The sequence below is a fragment of the Lagenorhynchus albirostris genome, chromosome 18 (assembly GCF_949774975.1).
Source record: "Lagenorhynchus albirostris chromosome 18, mLagAlb1.1, whole genome shotgun sequence".
In the NCBI taxonomy this organism is placed as follows: domain Eukaryota; kingdom Metazoa; phylum Chordata; class Mammalia; order Artiodactyla; family Delphinidae; genus Lagenorhynchus; species Lagenorhynchus albirostris.
The window spans coordinates 77,803,615-77,825,115 of record NC_083112.1 but is presented as its reverse complement, the minus strand read 5'-3'; the positions used below and the strand labels follow the sequence as shown (position 1 = coordinate 77,825,115).

At 44.6% G+C, this 21,501-nt stretch overlaps 1 protein-coding gene across 6 annotated transcripts in view; it reads left to right on the top strand.

Moving 5' to 3' along the window:
* TUBGCP3 (tubulin gamma complex component 3) overlaps nt 1–21,501 on the top strand; it is a 60,743-nt gene that overhangs the window by 26,423 nt on the left and 12,819 nt on the right. For 4 of the 6 annotated variants that reach the window (XM_060128829.1, XM_060128830.1, XM_060128827.1 and 1 more), the window contains 6 exons: nt 6,086–6,196; nt 6,533–6,641; nt 9,440–9,629; nt 11,588–11,723; nt 12,786–12,854; nt 15,356–15,491. In XM_060128829.1, the coding sequence (XP_059984812.1) occupies nt 6,086–6,196; nt 6,533–6,641; nt 9,440–9,629; nt 11,588–11,723; nt 12,786–12,854; nt 15,356–15,491 (751 nt within the window). The remainder of the gene's footprint in view (nt 1–6,085; nt 6,197–6,532; nt 6,642–9,439; nt 9,630–11,587; nt 11,724–12,785; nt 12,855–15,355; nt 15,492–21,501) is intronic. The other 2 variants (XM_060128828.1, XM_060128832.1) reach the window with 2 other exon arrangements.

The window sequence follows — 21,501 nt, the reverse complement described above, 5'->3', positions numbered from 1 at the left end:
TCAAAATAATTAACAGTAGAACTACCACAGGAGCCAGCAATTCCGCTCCTGGGTATATACCTGAAAAAACGTAAACACTGAATTGAAAAGATACATGTGCCCGATGTTCATTGCAGTATTATTTCCGATTGCCAAGATATGGAAGCAACCTAAGTGTCCATCAACAGATGAATTAATAAAGAAGATGAGGTACATATACACACAATGGAACACGACTCCGCCATGAAAAGAGTGGAATTTTGCCATTTGCAACAACGTGGATGGACTTGGAGGGCATTATGCCAAGTGAGATAAGTCAGAGGAAGACAAATAGTGTATGCTATCACTAATATGTGGAACTTAAAAAATACAACAAACTAGTGAATGTAACAAAAGAAGCAGACTCAGATGTAGAGAACAAACTAGGGGTTACAAGTGGGGAGAGGGAAGGGCGAGGAGCAAGATAGAAGTGGATGATTAAGGGGTACAAATGGTCATATATAAAACAAGCTACAAGGATATACTGTATAGCACAGGAACTATAGCCAGTATTTTATAATAAGTGTAAATGGACTTTTAATCATGTGAATCAATATGTTGTACACCTGAACTTATAATGTACATCAACTATACCTCAGTTAAAAAAAAAGATTTTACAGATGCACTGAATGATTAGTGTAGAAAGTGCTTTCAGTGTCTGGGGAGAAGTTTCGAATTATTTTTGGTTCTTACAGAGTAGGACTGTAAAAGAGAACCAGAGTGTTTCATTTTGCTACAGTGACTATCCAGGGAAACTCTATCGTGAGACACTTAGTGGCTCACGTGGGTTCTCCCCTGTAAACTGAGAGGTAAACCAATTACGCCAGTGTGTTCAAGGTAAGAACATGATAGCTCAGTGCTAATTTGTTTTATATTTTTGCCTTTTGGATAAACCTGTCAGAGCTATAAAGGATTGGGGCCTTCAACTAGGAACAGGAGAATAAGGGAAAAGTTGAAAGTCAGCACTCTTGCTTTCAAAATTAGAAAAATTTCAGACAGCAATCAAATGTTAGCTGAAACGCTCTGCAGAGGCTCCCAAACCTGCATCCTCGGATCGGAAGGTCGGTGCCCTAACTAGAGAGAATGCAGGGGCTGCTTTTTGGACTGTCTCCGTGGACGCCTTCAGCCCTCTCCTTACTTTGTTCCGCTTACACTTTTGCTGGGAATTACTGGATTTAAAGGTTGACCGTGTACCTGTCTTATGCTTCAGCACTTTGACGCCCGCCCCTGAAAGCTGTCGTCTGCCAGGCTGCCTGGTCGGCTCCAGGGCCTTCCCCTGGTCCAGAGCCTCCGGCTTCTCTCCGCGTGGCCAGAGCCGGGTCTCTTGGTGGCGGCCTGCCTGTTGACCCGTTGAAGTTGGGGTCCTTTGTGGTCTGAATGAATGGATCTGGTCTTAGAAGATAAGTCGCTTGCTGAGGAAATTACCCTCTTTATTTCTGTTCTTAGCAGGAAGACCTTGGCATTTGTCCAGCACTTCATGAGAAATCATGGTTCAATTATGCTTTATTTTTCCCTCACTTCTTTCTGTATTTGACATAGTGGTGAAAATTAAAGAACCTTGAGTGGAAAGTGCATCAGTAAAATAAAAGCATATTGCAATTATATTCTGACCTTGATTCTTTTCCTCCGTAGCTATATTTTTCGCAAGATTAATTATATCCTAAAGTATGCCCAGGTCTCTCGGTGTTTGCTTCTAGATGTTTGCCAGTAGGGTGATTGAGTGCTACTTTGCCCTCGGATGAAGTGATGCTTTCATAACTTCTAAAGGTGACTGAATGCCTGAGTTCTTTATCTTTTAAATTAAATTTTCTTATTGTTCATACTGATAAAAATCCAGCTGTACTCCAACTATCAGGATAAATTAGTGTGTTGTCTGTAGAAACTAGCTCTTCTGTTTAAGTGAATAACAGATAAATAACAATTTATATGCAGTTAATCTAATCTGTTGAATGGCAAGCCGCAGAGCGGACACACTGTGGTGACTGGGTAACCTCTTAGATTGTTCATGGTGAGCTTGTGACACTTCAGTTTCTATCAGGGCTGATTTGAGTTTATGTTGAAGTGGTGATAGCCTCATTATAATAGTACTGAAAGCAGTCATTAGTTATGTGTTTAAAATTAGAAAGGGAATATAAATTTAAAAACTAAAGAAAGGAATATCAATAAATACTTTCATAATTTAAATTGATATCTAAAGATAAGAATATGAGTTGGAAATAAACGTAGCAGTCTCATCCTCGTGATCATAAAAGTGTTGGCGTTTGTTCAGAGGCCTACTTAAAGGGAACTGGCTCCATACCATCTAGGATCAAATACAAGGATCAAATATAAGACCTTAACATCATTAGAAATTTTGTTTCCTTAAATAGTTACCCTTGGGAGTAGATTTCTGTGAACAGGAAAAAAAAGTCTTTTTTAGTTGATCGCCTTGGGAAAACAGTGTTTCTAAAAAAATTCTTACTTGTACCATATGTTCACTCATTGGCTTGAATTACTCAGTTCTTTTGAACAGTATTTTTTTCTGATTTAAAAATGTACAATTAAAACGTTTGAGTATGTAAACACAGAGGGGAAAATTAAAATTTATTGAATCTCATCATGAACCTATAACTTCTGTTAATATTTTTGTATATCCCTTTTTTACAGTGTATTCTTATATATTTTTATGTGTGTGTATATCATACCATGCATAGTATTTTGTAAACTCTTTTTTTTTTTTATAAATTTATTTATTTTTGGCTGCGTTGGGTCTTCGTTGCTGCTCACGGGCTTTCTCTAGTTGCTGCGAGCGGGGGCTACTCTTCGTTGCAGTGCATGGGCTTCTCATTGCGGTGGCTTCTCTTGTTGCGGAGCATGGGCTCTAGGCACGTGGACTTCAGTAGGTTGCGGCACGTGGGCTCAGTATTTGTGGCTTGGGGTCTCTAGAGCGCAGACTTGGTAGTTGTGGCACATGGGCTTAGTTGCTCCACGGCATGTGGGATCTTCCGGACCAGGGCTCAAACCTGTGTCCCCCGCATTGGCAGGCGGATTCTTAACCACTGCACCACCAGGGAAGTCCTGTAACCTCTATTTTTATTTGAAGTAAATGAAGAAAATAATTTCATGCCATTAAACATTATTCTTCTATACCAAGACTTCTTAAAATGTGATCTCTGAAACTCCTGAATAGCACATAAAACTGTGTGTTTTGTGGATATAAGTATTTCTTTCCTGGGAAGAAAATCTGTAGTTTTCATCAGATTCTCAGAATGGCTTCTGATAGTTAACAGACTTCATTTTAATTAATTAATTAATTTTTTTCCAGCCATGACACGTGGCTTGCGGGACCTTAGTTCCCCGACTAGGGATTGAGCCCAGGCCACGCAGTGAAAGTGCTGAGTCCTAACCACTGGACTGGCAGGGAATTCCCATACTTCATTTATAATGACTACATGATAATATTCTGTAATTCATTTTTGCACATTTAGTGTGTATTAGAAGTATGTTGTGCCCCAAAATACTTTATTCCAGTAACGCAAGGATAATGTTTCACTCAAAGTTTTTTCATCTGTATTCACAAATGAAGGTGGTCTGTAGTTTCCATTTGGGGCATTATTTTTATCAGGATTAGCTTGTGTTAAACGAGATTCATTAAATAAACAGGTACCGCACATTCTTCTGTGGTCTAGAATAATATAAGAAAGATACCTTTTTTTACAGTTTAGTAGGCCCCATGTCTTAGTGATAGCAGTTTACATTTCTGATTTCTTCTACAGATACTGCTCTTTTTAGAGTCTTCTCTCTCCCTCCCTCCTCTGTTTCTCAAGCCCCTTCCTTAGGTTTATTTTGGTTATTTACTTTTTGCTAGGAAACTATTAATTTTGTATTGCTATATATTTGCTAAAAATATTTTTAAAATTCTTTAAATCCATTTTGTATCTGCAGACACATCTTTGTAGCCAGGGTTGTGTGTTATTCACCAACTGGTGATTTGGAATTTACGTAAAAATCAACAAAAAGGCATTTAGGTATGTTAGGACTTCAATGGATCTTACAGTCCAGTGGGAGGACCGAGCTGCCATGTGTAACGTGGCCAATGCTGCGTCTCAGACATCCAGCTGCTGACTTAAAGTACTGCCAAGTACTCAGACTGTGGTCCAAATGCCATTTCTCCCTAAAAGGGACTGGGGCTCCTTGGAGAAGCAGCTGATTCTAGGTCGGGGGAGAAATGAACGCTTAGGAACCTAGAGCCTGGATCAGGCCAGCAGCAGGGAAGGCACCTCGCGTGGAGTCTGAAGGATGCAGTGTCAGCTCAAGGCACTCTGCCCTCCCAGGATGGGCAACGGGACGCCGGGAGGGATAGTAACCGAGATGGATCGAAGCACCAGATGCGCTCCAGTCCATCTAACTAGTCGCCGTGGACGGGTGTAAACATACTATCAGACACTCCTCAGCGTCTCTTGGTGGAGTCAGTTTTTCCCCTTTTAATCCTTCGATGTAAGTGACTGTAATGATCGCTCCTGGTGAGGACGCTAGCTCAGAGCAAAGGGTGCTGGCCTGGCCAGTAAAGAGAAAATGCAGCCCAGAAGGAAACAGACCCCAGTGTGTACTGTGTGCAGGGATGGAAGATCTAAGGAACTAAAACAGTGCAGCGGGAATACAGCTGTCCCTCGGTATCCATGGGGCATTGTTTCCAGGACCCTCGCAGATAAACGTCTGCAGATGCTCAAGTCCCTTGTGTAAAATGGTGTGGTGCCCACCCTACCCGCATCCCTGGGCTCTGCATCCGTGGATGCCCCCAGCCATGGATACAGAGGGCCCAGTGTGCTTGCTAAAATGGTGGAGAATCTTTCCGTAATCTAGGATGGGAGCTCTTAGGAAGACAGGAGACCCAGAAGCCGTAAAGGAAGACGGTCACCAATATGACCCAGAAAGAAAAAGACAAAACATGGAGCAGACCATACACAGTGGCAGATCATTAACTTGGAAACATTTGTAATTCCTAATGATTCACAAATGGTCACTCTCCCTTATATAACAGAGCCTCTGTGTATTGGTAAGAAAAAGACAGTAGAAAGATGGGATGAAGATATAAAAAGACAATTCACAGGAGAAAATCGTGGTAATCAGCATTATGAAAATGGGCCCAACTTCCTTTGTTGTCAGTGAAAGAACAGGACAAGCAACCGTGATTTTGCCTGATTGGCAAAATTCAAACCGAGCAAGGATGCAGAAATGTAGAGCTTCCTGTGGTGGGAGGGTCAGTTGACAGGGCCGTTTGGAAGGGAGATCTGGCATTGTTTATACAAATTAGAAATTACTTTGACTCAGCAGTTCTGCTTTTAGAGATCGAGTTTATAGAAATAAAAGCACAAGTCTGTTAGGACTATGACTGAAAAAGGAGAGTGGCCTCAGTGTAGTAGCAAACGAGCTGGAAACCATAGCAGCTTAGTTTTCTCCTTAACACCCATGCCCTTTTGGATGTCAGGGAACAGGCGGCGGGGCGGGGTTAGGGAAGGGGAGGAAGTGAACAAGGGAAGCTTCTGAGCGCAGTGGTTCTGCGGGAGGGCGCCACGCGAAGGTCGCTTCCTGCAGTGCTGCGGGTGGACCTGGGGCCTCTGCAGGCGGTGCACAGTGGCAGGAGGAGATGCTGCTGTTTGGTGGAAGGAGGAGAGGAAGACTCTGAATTGGCTTGAATTGAATATTCAAACAGCCCCAGAGGCTTGTGTGCCTTTCCTGAGGTGGTGGGAAGAGTCCGTGTGGATTAGGCAGGCCTCGCACTCAGATCCATGATGTACACAGCAGAGGCTGTGATTGATACTATATTTACAAGGGCGACCACATGTCTTTAAGAAAAAGCTTATCTTATTTTCACTATATTTTGGTTTTAAAAAGTGGGGAATAAGTGATTCCATTTAGAGAGATCTATTAAAATGCCTCTTAAAATAAGATTTATTGTATAAATGGTAAGCCTCCCAATATCTGGAGAATTTTGCTTCCTAGAATTACTTACTTCTTGATGTTGCTGTTAGCTAATATTTCGCCATAAATATCACTTTTTAATGTTTCACTGCCTCTTCCCTTTCAGTTTTTCGTAGCATCAGATCCAACAGTGAAGACAGACCGGCTGTGGCACGACAAGTACACCCTGAGGAAATCAATGATCCCATCCTTCATGACAATGGACCAGTCCAGGAAGGTAGGGTGGGACTGCTGTGACTGTGATGTGCTAATGCTGTATTTACCTGCATCCGGTGACAAAACCAGTCTTCAGTTACACACAGTTTTGTGGCATTTTAGGATTTACATTCTTGAGGTGAAGTATATGTTAATTGACTGCCTCAACGCATTAATATGTGTTTGTTAATAACAATTTTTTCAGTTCCTGGAATTCACTTGATACTATCCCAGATGTTCTTATTATTTAGTTTTTAATCAATAGAATAATTTGTTGCTTATGAATATTTGTAGTGCTTGGATGTTTGATCGTTTTAATTTTGAATAAAGGTAACTAGAATATTTTCCTTTTTTTTAGGTCCTTTTGATAGGAAAATCAATAAATTTCCTGCACCAGGTTTGTCATGACCAGACGCCCACTACAAAGATGATAGCTGTGACCAAGTCTGCAGAATCACCCCAGGACGGTATGATGACGAGGATGGTGGTGATAGGGATGGTGGTGATGATGTGATGGCACGATGGTGGTGATGGTGGTGGTGGTGGTGATAGTGGTGATGTCGGGGTGACGTTGGTGATGGTGCTGGTGACAGTGCTATATATTGCTTGAAGTATGTTTCATTCAATAGGACTGACAGATTTTCTGAATTATTATCCAGGATACCTTAATAAACAGTGTGATACATATAAAATACCTATTACTGTGTAAATTTTGAATTTCCTTTCTTATACAGTAAACAATAACTAGGTGTAGCTATTTTACTCTCCTTGGTAACTTGTGTTACTTTTTTTATGATGCAGTGACAGTATGCCAAAGTAAGGAAATAAAGGAAACACTTGCTAATGAACTCAGAGACTTGTTCAGAAATCAGCGTGGATTCCCAGCGTTTATGTATTCAGAATGCTGCACCGTGTTAACCATTCTGTGGTTTTCCCTCATTTACTACTGTCCTCTCTGCCATTTCCCCCATTTGCTGCCTGCCCCATCCTCAGTAATTTCATGTATTCTCTGTGTGGCTGACTTACACGGACAGCTGTCGGGTCTTGGCTACGTTTGTTACTTATACTGTTGTCTTGACTCATTCAAGTTTATTTTGTGTGAGGCATTGTGGTAACTATAGGGGAGATGGTATGAATTCACCATGATGATGCTTTTCATGAACTGTGATCTAGGAATGGAGATTAAACGTACAAAAAAATGAAATAATCAATAAGTAGTAAATGGTAGAAAGTGATATATGAAATGAGGTGTACAGATAACGTGCTTGAAGTACAGAGTGCAGTACTGCTAGCTGTAGGCACTGTGCCATTTGGTATATACAGGTCTCCAGAGCTTATGCATCTTGTATAATCAAAACTCGGTACCCTTGGACCTTCACCGTCCTGTTTCCCCCTCTCCACCGTCCCTGGCAGCCACCATTCTACGCTCTGATTCTGAGTTTGACTATTTTAGATTCCACATGTAAGTGAGATCATACAGTATTTCTTTTCTCCGTCTGGCTTACTTCACTCAGCATGATGTCATCCAGGTCCATCCACGTTGTCACCAATGGCTGAAGTACCTTCTTTTTTCAGGCTGAATTATGTTCCATTGGATATGTACACTGTATCTTCTTTATCCATTCATAGGTCCGTGGACACTTTGGTGGTTGCCATGTCTTGGCTTTTGTCAGTAATGCTGCAGTGAACACGGAGTGCAGAGATTCCTTTGAGATCCTGACTTCATTTCCTTTTTGGATGTGAATTGCTGGGTCGTGTGGTAGTTCTGTTCTTAATTTTTTTGGGAACCGCCATACTGTTCTCCACAGTGGCTGCACTGGGGCTCCCTTCTCTCCACGCCCCCATCAGCACTTGTGACTTCTTGACGTTTCGATGGTGGCCCTTGTGCGAGGCCTGAGGTGGCGTCTCATTGTGGTTTTGATTCGCATTTCCCTGATGATTAGTGATGCTGAGCACCTTCTTGTGTTCCCTTTGGCCCAGCTTGATTTTCAGCATCTGAGAGGACTCGCTAGGGGAGATTCCAGAATGTGCTGGAGTTGTACTGAAAGTCCAGAGCAAGGTCAGGGCTGGCGGGAGATGTGGTTGCCGCTGTGTCGCCATGCGGTTAAGGCCAGGGCCCCAGGGCTCCAGAGCGAGGCGGCGGCTGCGCCGCGGGCCGCACACGTCTCCCTCTCACCCCTCTGGCTCCCCGTCTCAGGTGTGTTTGACACGCACTATTCTGCGTAAACTTTTTAGGGATTCAGAGATGCCAGGTAGTTCTTAGAATATGGAGGTCCCCGTACAGAATTTTGGAAACACCTGTGCTGAAGAGGTAGCAGAAGGAGGAAGAGCCAGGTGAAGAGTTGTTTTGATGCCTTTCGACGCTTCCCTAGTGGCCGGAGAAGATAGCACTTAGGGAGGACGAGTGCCGTGCCCTGCCTGCTGTGGAGACCCGCGGGGGAGGCCAGCACCACCGAGCGCCCAGCGCCCAGCACGTGGCGGGTGTGCAGGAGACCGCTGGGCCTCAGTCGGCCACTCCTGCCCCCTCCACTGCTACCCTCTGTGGAGGAAGGTGGTTTGGCTGTCAGTACCGCTGGGAGGATGGGAGATGCGGACTCGGGAGGGCTGCTGGTAATGATACAAAAAGCAGTGGGAAAAGTCACATATTTCTCATATGTGAAAAATTTTGGAAATTTAAAAGTGAGCCTAGAGAGTTAAGGGTAAATGTTTTCCTGTGGGAGCATATGGAACAGAGACTGGCCAGCAGGCTCTGGGTCGCGTGTCTTCTGACAGGCGCTTTGGCTGCCGTTGGTTGGCATCAGACCTTTTCTATGGCGTGAAAACCCTTCATGAATCAAACACTGGTACAGTAAGAACACTTCCGGGGGGAGATATTGACATTTTTAAAATGACGTAGATCAACAGAAATGTATGTTGCCCCTCCCCCTACCCCATCCCCGCAATATGACCGTGGTCAGCTCGGTGCCTGGCGTCCTCACGTTACTGCACCATCAGACCTCCGCTTCTACAGAAAACTACGTTTTCCTCACTGTGGACACCTTAGTTTCTCCGCAGTAATGTATAACTAGAATAGCAGCAGTACTAAAATAGGTTTTTCTTAATGGGCCCGTTATTCTGAAGCACAAACAAACCCTCCTGACCACGCCCTCGGCTGTCAGCAAAGCTGTGAGCGGGTGTAGAGTGACTCTGTGTGTGTGAGTCTCATTCCTCCTCGTAAGATGCAGATTATGTACGTATGTGTACTTTTCCCTTTTGTTCTTTACAGCTGCAGATTTTTTCACAGATTTGGAAAATGCATTTCAGGGGAAAATTGATGCGGCTTATTTTGAGACCAGCAAGTACCTACTGGATGTTCTGAATAAGAAGTACAGCCTGCTGGACCACATGCAGGCCATGCGGCGGTACTTGCTGCTGGGTCAAGGAGACTTCATCCGGCACTTAATGGACTTGCTCAAGTAAGAGGGCTCTTGAGGGTTTTTTTGTAGACGTGCAGTAGATTTCAGCACGATAAAGAGCTTTACGGTTTCTCTTTAAAAGAATAAGCGACATTAGAGGACATGTGTTGAATTCTCACAGAACGTTGGGAAGATGAAATCGAGGAGCGAACATTGGCGCGTCACCAAGCCGATGTCCCTTTAGCTCTGCTTGTCCTGTGCTCCGCTCGCGGGGCTCGTGCGCTTCCTGAGCACTGGCACTGACCAGCAGGGGCCTGAGGGGTGCGTGGTGTGGTCGGTGAGCTTAGCTTCAGTTTGAGAGTAGTCAGAAATAAAATGTATGTTTCAAGATGGAACTTTTTCTTCCATGTTTTTAGTTTACATTATTTCTTGCTAAAAAAACCAAAAAACAAAACAACTTCATGGAGCAAATACGACTGCTCCTTCCATTTAGTTCCATGACGTTCCTCCTGGCACCGTCCCTTCTAGAAGGAAGTGTGTGTCCCTCCTTCCTGCCATAGAGACAGGAGGGCCAGCTCTGTAGCAGACAGCCGGGCCCCGGGCAGCCGAGGGTGGGCACAGCGTGGACTCGGGCGCCTAGGACTGGACATGTGGCTTCTTGGCGCTGCCTTTGGGACACTTCAGTCATGCCTGTGTGAGTCCAGCAGTGTCTCAGGCCTTTGGTCCCCAGACTCCATGTGTGTCGGAATCCCCTCCAGGGATTGTTGGACTGGATGGCCGGGCCTGCCCGCAGAGCCCGGCTCCGTGGCTCTGGGCTGGAGCCAGGACGGTGCGTCCTAAGAGGGTCCCGGCCGAGGGGAAGCTGCCGGCATGGGGACTGCACTTGAGAAGCCGCTTCAGCCACGGGAACTCCGTAGTTCCACCTCTAACCAGAAGGCCGTCTTCAGTACGAAAGACGATTGAGTTTGGGGGGCACACATAGCAAGCAGGCTCAGGGGTAACCTTGTTTGAGGTATTAGCTCATGAAAGAGTTGATGATCTGCTGAACATGAATTTTTGGTGGTTATACTTCCTGAAGGAGCCTTTCTGCTCTCTGTAAGGAAGGGGGTCACTGGTGACTTAGGTACTGGTCCCAGGGCAGCACGTGTGGGGAGTGGGTGGAGATGAGTTTTTAGGGGGAGATGTTCTTTCAGTGGCCCCGGGGGTGGGGGCCAAGCGTGCAGGTTTGGGGTGGAGGAGAGCAGGTGTTTCGTGAACGTTTAGAGGCCGTGGCCGTGTTGCAGATCGCATCATTTAGCTGACTTACCGTGTTTGCCTTATGCTGCGTTTTAATAATTAGAGTGTCTCATCCTTGATAGTAAATGAAAAATTTATTTCTTCTCAAAGGCCTGTTTTAAGTTTCCAGTTTTAAAAGGGGAATGTCATCAGTCTCTAGCTTGCCTCAGATTTATTTGAGCGACACTGACGTTGTTGGTCCTTTTTCACCCTGTGCACACCTGGGGCGGATCTCGGAAATGTTAGCTTCATTTTTAGGAAGGCAGATGTCAGTTTCATATTTAGGAATGCAGATGTCAGTAACCCTTAAGTGTTTGCTGGTAATACAGTAGTTTTTAGCCTTTAGAATCATGGTGTCCACACAGCCAATTGTTTTGATTTAATCTAGTCCTTTCTGCCCATTGGATCTGTACAGGAAGTTACAGTAGTTCATGCCACTGTAGGCCAGGCTTAAGTTTGAAAACTGTATTTTTTAACATGCGTGGCTCACTTTAGGATTTTCAATTTTAAGCTGAATCAAAATTAATTTTAAAGAAGTGTTTTGCTCCCCCAAATACTTGATGAAATCTTATTTATAGTTAATTCTGTAGCATTCAGATTTTACAGTCATTTTGTTGCCGTGTTGTATCGGTTCCATTTGTCCTGTTAGGTTTTGTCACTTGAACTCTATAGTCTGAAGTTTTCAGGAAGCGCATTGAGAATCCAAGTAACATCCTCTTTTGCTTTTACCAAACTCTGTTAAGACCAGAGCTTGTCCGTCCGGCTACGACTTTGTACCAACACAACCTGACTGGAATTCTTGAAACAGCTGTCAGAGCCACCAACGCCCAGTTTGACAGCCCTGAGGCCCTCAGAAGACTGGATGTGAGGCTGCTGGAGGTACCGCAGCTCTGGTCCCACCCGGGGCTCCTCGCTGGCGCCCTCCATGTGGCCTGAGGCCCCGCTGCTCCGCTCCGCTCTGCTCTCTTCTCTTCGCTTCTCTTCTCTTCTCTGCTCTGCTCTGCTCTGCTGTCTCTGCTCTGCTCTCCTGTCTTCTCTTCTCTTCTCTACTCTTCTCTCTGCTCTTCTCTTCTCTGCTATCTCTTCTCTTCTCTTCTCTTCTCTGCTCTCCTCTCTTCTCTTCTCTGCTCTCCTCTCCTCTCTTCTCTTCTCTTCTCTTCTCTTCTCTTCTCTTCTCTTCTCGTCTCTTCTCATCTCTTCTCGTCTCTTCTCTTCACTGCTCCACGCTGCTCTGCTCTGGTGGGGGGGAGCTGGCCACTGTGCTTTGGAATCCCTGTCCGGTGGCCTGGCGTGGTATGGCCTCAGACGGGTCCCTGCACCTCAGTGTGTCCTCCTGACAGAGGGCCGCCAGGGCTGCGGGCAGGGGACGTGCAGCTCCGTCCTGGGGCCTGGCCACGTGGGTGCTTAGTCACCACCGCTGTTGCTGCTGGTGACGACACCGGGCACAGAGGTGACAGATCGCAGTAGCGCTGATCACAAACAGAGGTGTTTAGTTTTAGTTGAGAGAAGATGGCTTTTTTTAGGGGAATGAGTATTTCATAAACGTAATACACTGTTTGCTTACTTATGATGAAGGACCATTAGCAGAACCTGTGGGTTTTTAAAAAATGTTTACTTTTATGGATTAGGAACACAAAAGGCAGTGGGTTTTTGTCATTTAAGAAAATGCTGATGAATGTTAAAACTGATTTTACAATTTCATTAAAAATACGCTCTTTATTCCAGAATATTTGCAGGGCACCTCGTATGTGCCTGTCTGTCTAGATGCTGAGGGTACAGGAGTGGAAAAAAGATGCCCTCCTCTGCTCTCAGGCAGCTCTCGCTCAGAACTGCTGAGTGGTTTTTAAAAATTGGGCTTTATTTTAATGCCTTTCCTTTGAGGACTCGACAGCTTCACAGTGGTGGGAAGCCCTGCAGTTGTGTGTTTGTTTTTGCTCTCAGGTCTCTCCAGGTGACACCGGCTGGGACGTCTTCAGCCTGGACTACCACGTCGATGGGCCCATTGCAACCGTAAGATCCCGCTGGGCGCCGTCGTAGCTGTTTGGGTGGCTGCACGTCCCTGTTGCTTCAGAGTCGGTTTCTCTCTAGAGCTCCGCGTGAAGTGCTTGCTTGCATCCCCGATGCGTCCATTGAATGAATGCTCGAGCCAGAGTCGTGTGTGTGTGCGTGTGCATGTGTGTGTGCACCAGTCACTAATGAGTGCTGAAGTGCTGGATTATTTTAAGAATTCTTAATATCATTTGTTCTTATCATAGGTTTCAGCAAGTACTTAACAAATGGGTTATTCATTTTGTTCCATTATTCTTAGACTGTAGTGACTAATTTAGGATAATTTGAAGGGAACTATAAAGTATTTTAGTGGCGTTGTATTTTTACTACTTGGATAAAATTTGACATTTAGTATCCATTTGAGCTGATGAGAAAATAGCTGCGCAGTTGTTCACGGCGCTCTTCCACTGTGTTTAAAGAAAAGTTCTGTTTCCTTGAATGGTTCCCAGGTCATAAAGGATTGACCAGCACAGCTCTCTTGTGTGTCTGCAATTAAAATGCCCTCTTTAGTGCTCAGTTTTTCTTTATTCAGACTTGAGTGAACTCTCCTTGACCAAGGTATCTCTTTGAACTTATCTCAGTCATTTTCATATCTGAAATATTGAAGAAGGACATGCATTTCTTCTAATTCTTGGGAGAATATTCTGTTAAGAAGTAGTGTAGTGTGGCTCTACTGTGTCTCCCTAGCGGTCTCTGCAGAGCTGGCTGTCCATGGCTGTCCTTCCTCTCCAGGGGTGGTGTGCGCCCATCTCCTGCTGGAGAGCCTGCACCGAAGCCGGCTCTCGTGCATTCCCTCTGGGCTGACAGCTTTGCTCTGCAGGGGGCCCTGCCTGTCTCCTGTGAGGCGGTAGCTGCTGGGGCAGGCTTTTCACACGGAAACTTCCATTGTTTAAACTTTACCAGATCAGAGCTACTACATCTTCAATAGACAGCTGTGCTCAGACTTAATTTTTGGTCATATTCAAATTAGTTTTTTCTCCTTAGATGTACGTCATAAATAGTTTTAAGTAATTATAATGTACAAAACAGGATATTTTAACAAATGATTTATGTTAGAAACTTTCATATTATCTACCTTGTTAATATTGCATATATTACATATTATTTTTTCGTAGAATAAATGATACCATAGTGAAGGCAGCTGCGTCGATTATTTCACAAAATGTAGGTGCCTGGAGTGATAGATACACTGAGCATGGTCTGTATACACGGTTACTTAATTATTGTATGATTTTGCACATCTTATGAGAGTATCGAAGTTATGCATTGCATACCTTGTGCATCAATAATTGATCACGCAATGTTATATTTTCAAGATTTTAGATTTTTAAAAGCTCTAGTAGAGTCAAGAAAATAAGTTTATATCATAGATGTATTTAAAAAGAAATTTAAGATAGATCCCTGCCTGTGGCTAATAGGTGTCAATTTCCTTGCTGACTCCAGTGGGTTGATGGTCCGACGGGAGAGGCTGGATTGGAAGGAGAAGAGGTCTTGTAATTGGTTGGTGGAGTCTGCCCAGGACTCACACAGGGAGTGGCCTCTTCCCTGTCCGGTCTTTGCCCTCCAGTCCCAGGGTCAGCATATGTCCTGGGTTGGCATGTTCTCAGTGGAGTGGCTGTACCTGTAACCATTTTATTATACAGCTGCAGATAATCAGACTAGCGTTAGAAATTGAAATAATTTTTAACTATCACGTTAAATTCTGTGCAGTTGGATACAGAAGTTACTAGAAAGATAAAAAGGGCTGTTTTATTTAAAAATTTATGGTTTTAGAATCAGATTTTAGAAGCAAATGGATTTCCTGATTTTTCCCTGTTTAATTTACCATATTAATCCCTATTTCCTTTCTATTCTCATTGAGATTGTCATTTTTTGTATAGAATTTAATTAGAATGGGTACATATCTTAGTTACATAGTTACGTCTTCTATAACACAGCATTATTTTAGATTCTTACAAATTCTGTGAAGAAGGATTTGGAAGGACAGATGTCATTTTGACAGTGGGCAGGATAAGATCCATGTATTTCTACCCTTGGTCTCCAGGGTGTTACATGAGGTGTCAGGAGCTTATTTGTTGAATGTTCCTCCGAACTTTATTCTGCAGTAAGTGATGGACTGAGGGACCACGTCCTGTGGGTGCTGTTTCCCTGTGTGAATGCAGTGGGATGTGAATGTCCCCCTCAAGACAGGTCATAGTTGTAAGGAATTTCGGCCACACTGAACTTTTGTACATCAGGTCCGTTGAATGTGCTGCGACACATAAACGATCAGCGTGGTTGCTGTGTGATGACGCTTTCCTAAAGTGTGCTGTGATGGTTGCTTACATACTACTTAGAACGTGTTAGAGTTGGTTGTGTGTTCTCTGGCTTTTTGTTTAAGGAAAAAAAAAAAAAAGTGAGCCCTGCCCTGGGAGGACCCTCACCTCACAGGATCCTGTCAGCCTGTGTTCTGCTCTTTCCAGGTGTTCACTCGAGAGTGTATGAGCCACTACCTGAGAGTGTTTAACTTCCTTTGGAGGGCCAAGCGGATGGAGTACATCCTCACTGACATCCGGAAGGGGCACATGTGCAACGCCAAGCTCCTGAGAAATATGCCAGGTAAACCCCGGCAGAGGGCGTGTCCCCGCCTGGCCCCTGGTTTCTAGCAGCTTCGCAAAAACAAAAGTGTTCTTAACGTAATTGAAAAGTGGTTTCTTGTGCTTTTGGATTTGTCTTTTGTGAAGAGGCTCATTTGTAATATGCTTATCTTGACTTCAGTGCAAATCAGGAAAAGAAATTGAGTCGTTAGGTTTTTTTAGACATTGAAGTTTCTTTTAGGATCATGTAGTGTTCATATATGTACTTTAATTTTTTAAAAAAAATAATCTTTAAGGAAAGAAAGCTGTTTAATAAATCACTGGCTCATTTAAAATTCAGTAAGTGTTTTAATTAAAGTCTGTTTGGGAATTGCTTTAATATTGTTTTGGTTCATAAACCAGGACATGGGAAGATTTTACAATATTTTACAGTTAAAAGCTATAATAAAACTCTTCATGTCATGTAGTCAAGTTCATTTTTTTGTTGTTTGTTTTTTTTTGTTTTTGTTTTTTTTGTGGTACGCGGGCCTCTCACTGTTGTGGCCTCTCCCGTTGCGGAGCGCAGGCTCCGGACGCACAGGCTCAGCGGCCATGGCTCACGGGCCCAGCCGCTCCGCGGCATGTGGGATCTTCCCGGACCGGGGCACGAACCCGTGTCCCCTGTGTCGGCAGGCGGACTCTCAACCACTGCGCCACCAGGGAAGCCCCAAGTTCATTTTAATGTTATAAATATTGAGTGACTTGAATTATGAATAATTTTGAAATCTTTATATTGGAAGTGATTTGGTCAAAACGTTTGAGAAAGTATTTCAACAAATTATGTCTCCAGAGAAGAACCACACGGTCATACTGTTAATCCTTTGGTGAAAGCAGTTCCTAAAAGAGGAGCAGTTGTTTGCAGAAAGGCTGCATGAGCTCTGCTTGTTTACTAGGTCGAGGCTCCTCCCTGGGCAGCTCCCAGAGTTCCAAAACTGTGACACCCCAGAAGCTGGGGGCTGGTGGGTACCTGTCCACGTGGTAACACGCGGAATCACAGGTTTACTGGCGTCCAGGCTTTCTGTCTTCCCGGCGGGACTCGGCGAGTGGTCGTGATGCTCTTAGGCTCCTGGCCGAGCTTCCTCCGGACTCACTTCGAGACGATTAATGGTAGGGTCCCTCTGAAGTAGCTGAGAAGGAATCAAGAGGGGGCGTTTTCTTTGAAAGCCTCTCGTGGTTGTGGACGGTAAATATGCCTTCAGCGTCCATTTTCTAGTCGATGAGGGCGGAGGTGCTGGCTCCTGGCTCTGCCTCTGCCGCCCTCCCCGGAAGTCACGCGGTTGGAAGTCACACGGTCGGTGCGCCTGCCAGGTGTCCACTGGGCCTGCCCTCTCCCCTTCCCTGCGAGCACAGGGGTCTTATCTTCCTCAGTGTCTGATCGAGATCATTTCAGCACAGTGCAGATATTTGTCATTGTATCACTCTTCTCCTTTCGAAATAAACAACTGTATTATTATTATTTTAATGTAAATTTATTTATTTATTTTTGGCTGTGTTGGGTCTTCGTTTCTGTGCGAGGGCTTTCTCCAGTTGCGGCGAGCGGGGACCACTCTTCATTGCAGTGTGCGGGCCTCTCACTGTCACGGCCTCTTCTGTTGTGGAGCACAGGCTCCAGACGCGCAGGCTCAGTAGTTGTGGCTCACCGGCTTAGTTGCTCCGCGGCATTTGGGATCTTCCAAGACCAGGGGTCGAACCCGTGTCCCCTGCATTGGCAGGCAGATTCTCAACCACTGCGCCACCAGGGAAGCCCAACAACTGTATTATTTTTAGCTGTGGGAAATCTGAGCTCTGTAACAGATCCAAGTATTAGCTGGTTCTGATACGTTTTTCTGATTTGGATATCAGCAGTGTCTATGCAAATTGGCTTTTCTCTTATTTTGAATAGTCAGCAATGAGTTTTGTTTTCTACTTGAAGATAACTAATGCATTTATTTGATCAGTTTTCTGTGTAATTTTAACATAACTTGATCCTATTGTATCGTGTTCAGTTTCAGCTTCTTTCACTGAGCCTTTTCCCTTGTCATTAAAACTTCTTCTAAAATATTTTTAATAGCATAATATTGCTTCCTGTGGACATATCATTTTATCTTTTCTCTTCGGTTGGGCATATAGTTTTTTTGTGTTTTTTTTTTTTTACTATTTTTCCACTAATATAAATAATGCCATAAGCTTTGTGTAAATATATATTTATATGCCTCTGGATATTTCTTTAGAATAGGTGAATTGGAAATGGAATTGCTGGGTTAACAGATACGAATCTTAGTTTTACTTTACATTTACTAATACTTTTATTTCTTAGTATTTATATTTTAACTCTGTTGGTACACATTGTCAGATTACTTTTCAGGAAAGTTTGTACCTGAAAAGTTTGTACCAATTTAATTTACATCCCCGTAAGCACAGCTGTCACTGGTTGATAGTTGTCTGTATTGCTGTTTTCTTTCTTCTTTTTTTTTTTTGACTAACATTGGATATTATGTTCAAACAAACTGTCAATTTGATAGGTGAAAATGGAAGTTCATTTTATTTATTTGTTTTGTATGAAGTAAAAAAATCTTTTTGGCCACACCCCATGGCATGCGAGATCTAAGTTCTCTGACAAGGGATCGAACCCATGCCCCCTGCAGTGGAAGCCTGGCGTCCTAACCACTGGACCACCAGGGAGTTTCCCCACTGGACCACCAGGGAATTCCCTGGAAGTTCATTTTAATTCCTTTTAATGCTTTTTAAATTATCTTTGAATGTAAACACTTTCCTTTCTTTCTTTCTTTTTTTTGTCATTTGTGTTTGTTTTTTCAGGAAATTATTTTTTTGCCCATGTTTCTGTTGGAGTGCAGCCTTCTTACCTTTAACTTACAAGGAAGTGTTTTAGTTATTAACGGCCAGGCAACTTGACGAACAGAGATCAACCAGGAAGTTAGTCTTTTTAACACAGCAGATTTAGAAATTTCCCACCAACCATAAATCTGAGGCAAAAATACAGGAAGATTCCAGAAAATGCTTCTGAAAGCAGCCCGTGGAGTCCTTCACATATGCACGTGTGTGTTTGGTCATGTGCACAGTATCCATGATCATCATCCCAGATATAATTTTAATAATATTCCTCAAAATAAGTTGTTTGGAGTAAATAGTTACACCTGAAAATGATTTGCTCAGAGCAAGAGAGTTTGATAATGGTATGCCAAGCCGATTATACCCATTTTTATATATATTTGCCATTTAGCTAGACAGAAAAGATTATTGATCTGAAATGGTTTAAAGATTTTTTTCCTTTAAAAAGAAATGGAAGTTCTTTTGTTAGATTCAGTTAATCTAAAAACTGTTGCTATTAGTGGCAACTAAATGTGTATTTCAGATAACATTTAACCAGATGAAATAGACGAATACAGAACTACAGGTAAATGAGCTTCCTGCCTCTTTCTCAGCCTTTGTGTCCTGGGGGCAGGGAGTGCATGGAGCGTCCCCTCCCCAAAGAATGGTGTTACAATAGTCTCCGTTTTGGTCCTCTTTGGAAATAAAAGTGAACAAGGAGGAGGTAGGGGAAGTGGTCGGCTCCCCTGCTGGCCCGGGACTTGTTTTCCTTTCTTGGTGATTGATATGATAATGATTCATCTTACAGTTGGCCTTCTAGGCTTAGTGGAATGGTGGCTCAAAGATGAGTATATATTTTTTTTTCTTTGAAAGTTCCTTTTTGTGTCTGTCGTTTCTGTCCACGTGGGTGAGTAGGTAGTCCTCAGTGATTACACGCCTGTGACTGTTCTCTTCTTGTTTGCCAGACTGCTAGGTTGAGTGGTTAGCGCTCTGCCCGGATTCTGGGCTGTGGCCTCGGGCTGGTTCTTAGTCTTCTGCCTCAGAGGCCTCGTCTGGGTCGGGGCTGGCTGGCAGCACTTGCCTTCAAGGGTTGCCAGGATGGAATCTGCGCAGCGCTCAACCCAGTACCCCTCGGGGAGCCCCACGTGGACAGGTGTCCTCACACTTGCCTGGTAGACAGAGGACGCCAGACGGTGTCTGCAGGAGGCCCTGACCGGTGACCAGAGAGGTCTTGTACCCAGGAGACAGGAAAGACCCAGGGTCTTACCAATGTCCTTTGACTCCATAGCGTTGAGAAATGAATCTCATGGGTAATTTGGGGAAGTCACTTTTAAATATCATCCCTTCAGCTGTAGATAAAAGTTGAAGGAGGTGATTTTGAAATTGTGAATAAATTGTTTTAGGGTACTTTTTAGAAAGAAAATTTGGAATTTTTAACAACACTCAAGGCTATTTCCAGTGCATCTCCAGTTGGGCAGAAGCTTCTGGGAAAGATGTCCAAACCACACGGTCAAGCCTGTGAGAGCTGCTGGTGTATTTTAAAGCCCTGAAGTCCCTCCCGCAGCCTTGAGGGGCAGTAGAGGATTGCAGACAGGTCTAACGTCTCACACCTAAGTCTGCCGGAGGGGAGATGGTCATTCTTGGTGTCTGTGTAAAGCTGTCTGCCGCCACGCTAGTCCAGCGGGAGAGGTACTGTATTTATGTATTTATTGGACCTCGGGGTGAATGTTGCTTTGCTTTTGGAAGTTTTAGAATTATATGGTTATTTGTGGTTCAATTATAAAAACACAAGTGCTTCTATTTTAAGTATGTTTTAAGTGTATTTTCAAGGTTCTGGGTAAAGAGATTCAAGGGCTGTTTCAGGTGTAAGCTGTATTTTTTAGGAGTTAAAGGACCAAAGTATACCTTGTGAATTCAGTCTCCGTATCAGTTGGTTTCATAGTCGTTAGAGCCTTACCTGGGCAGTGAGCAGTTCCGAATCCGTGAGCTCAGAGCGCTTGCTCTCTCCCGTGCGGAAGGGAAGCACTGTGGTGGTAGAGGGATGGCAGGCTTTACCGCGTGGGTTATTTCACCAGATCCCTTTTCAGGAGGCAGTGCCCTCGGGCCCCTTCACTCTCAGAGGCTTTATCTTAGGAGGAGGGTGCATCAAAGATGCTGTCCTCGGTGCTCCCTTCAGACTGGAGAGCAGATAAGTTTTCTAGAGTGAAAATACATTTGCTAGTACTTGAAGACTATGAAGAAAATAACACACATTTTACCATTGTTGCCAAATTTGCCTTTGGTCGCGGAAACCTTTTGAAAAGGATGTGAGTGAAATAGTCAAGACATAGACGATGCAGATTGTCTCCTTAAAGTTTGAGGATCGAAATGATTCATTCAGTAAATACCGATTGGCCTACTCGGTGCTGCCCGTTCTTGGTATCCGGTGGTGGATGTGACAGAAAGGTCCCTGTGGTCAGGAAGCGTCTTGTCTCGCAGGCAAGCTGGACGTGTCAGCAGGCACTTAGAGCGCTTTGATCGTCGTTTGAAGTGGGGAAGACCAGGTGCTGTGGGAGTACGGGAGGGAGACCCCCACCAGGTGGTGTCATAGGACGGAGGGGCTCCCGGGCTGGCATCTGGAGGTGAGTGCGTTAGATGGGAAGAGTGGGGAGTGGGGGAGGGCCGGGGGCCGGCAGAAGAGCGTGTTCAGAAGGGGGGCTGGGCCAGGTGCAAGGGCCACGAGGCCCAGTGAGCCGGTGTGACTTCAGTGCAGCAGGGGCCAGGGAGGCTCCGCCCCGAGGGCTGAGCTTGGAGGCCAGCAGACTGGCCCACCATGACGGTGTGCAAGCGTTACGCAGCCCGGGGAGCCTGCAGCCTCGGGGCTGAGAGCCGTGGGGTGGGAGGTGTGGCCAGGGTGGACCCCTGGGCCTCTGCTTCCGGGCACTGCGGGAGGAGCGGGGCCGGGCTGCCAGGTCAGGCTCACCTGTGTGAGATGTTTTTAAGGGTAAATGGATCTGCAGCCCAAGACAGATCTGGGCAGGAGGTAAAGACTTAGCTTAGGTGATAGTTAGAGGAGACCCAGACTGCACAGAGCAGTGAAACCTGGAGTCGCACTTCTTCCCTGATGTGTGGAAGATTGTCCTGGAGCCGGAGGCTGGCAAGTGGCCGCAGATGTGCTCTTGCCTCTGCACTGACCCAGGCCCCCG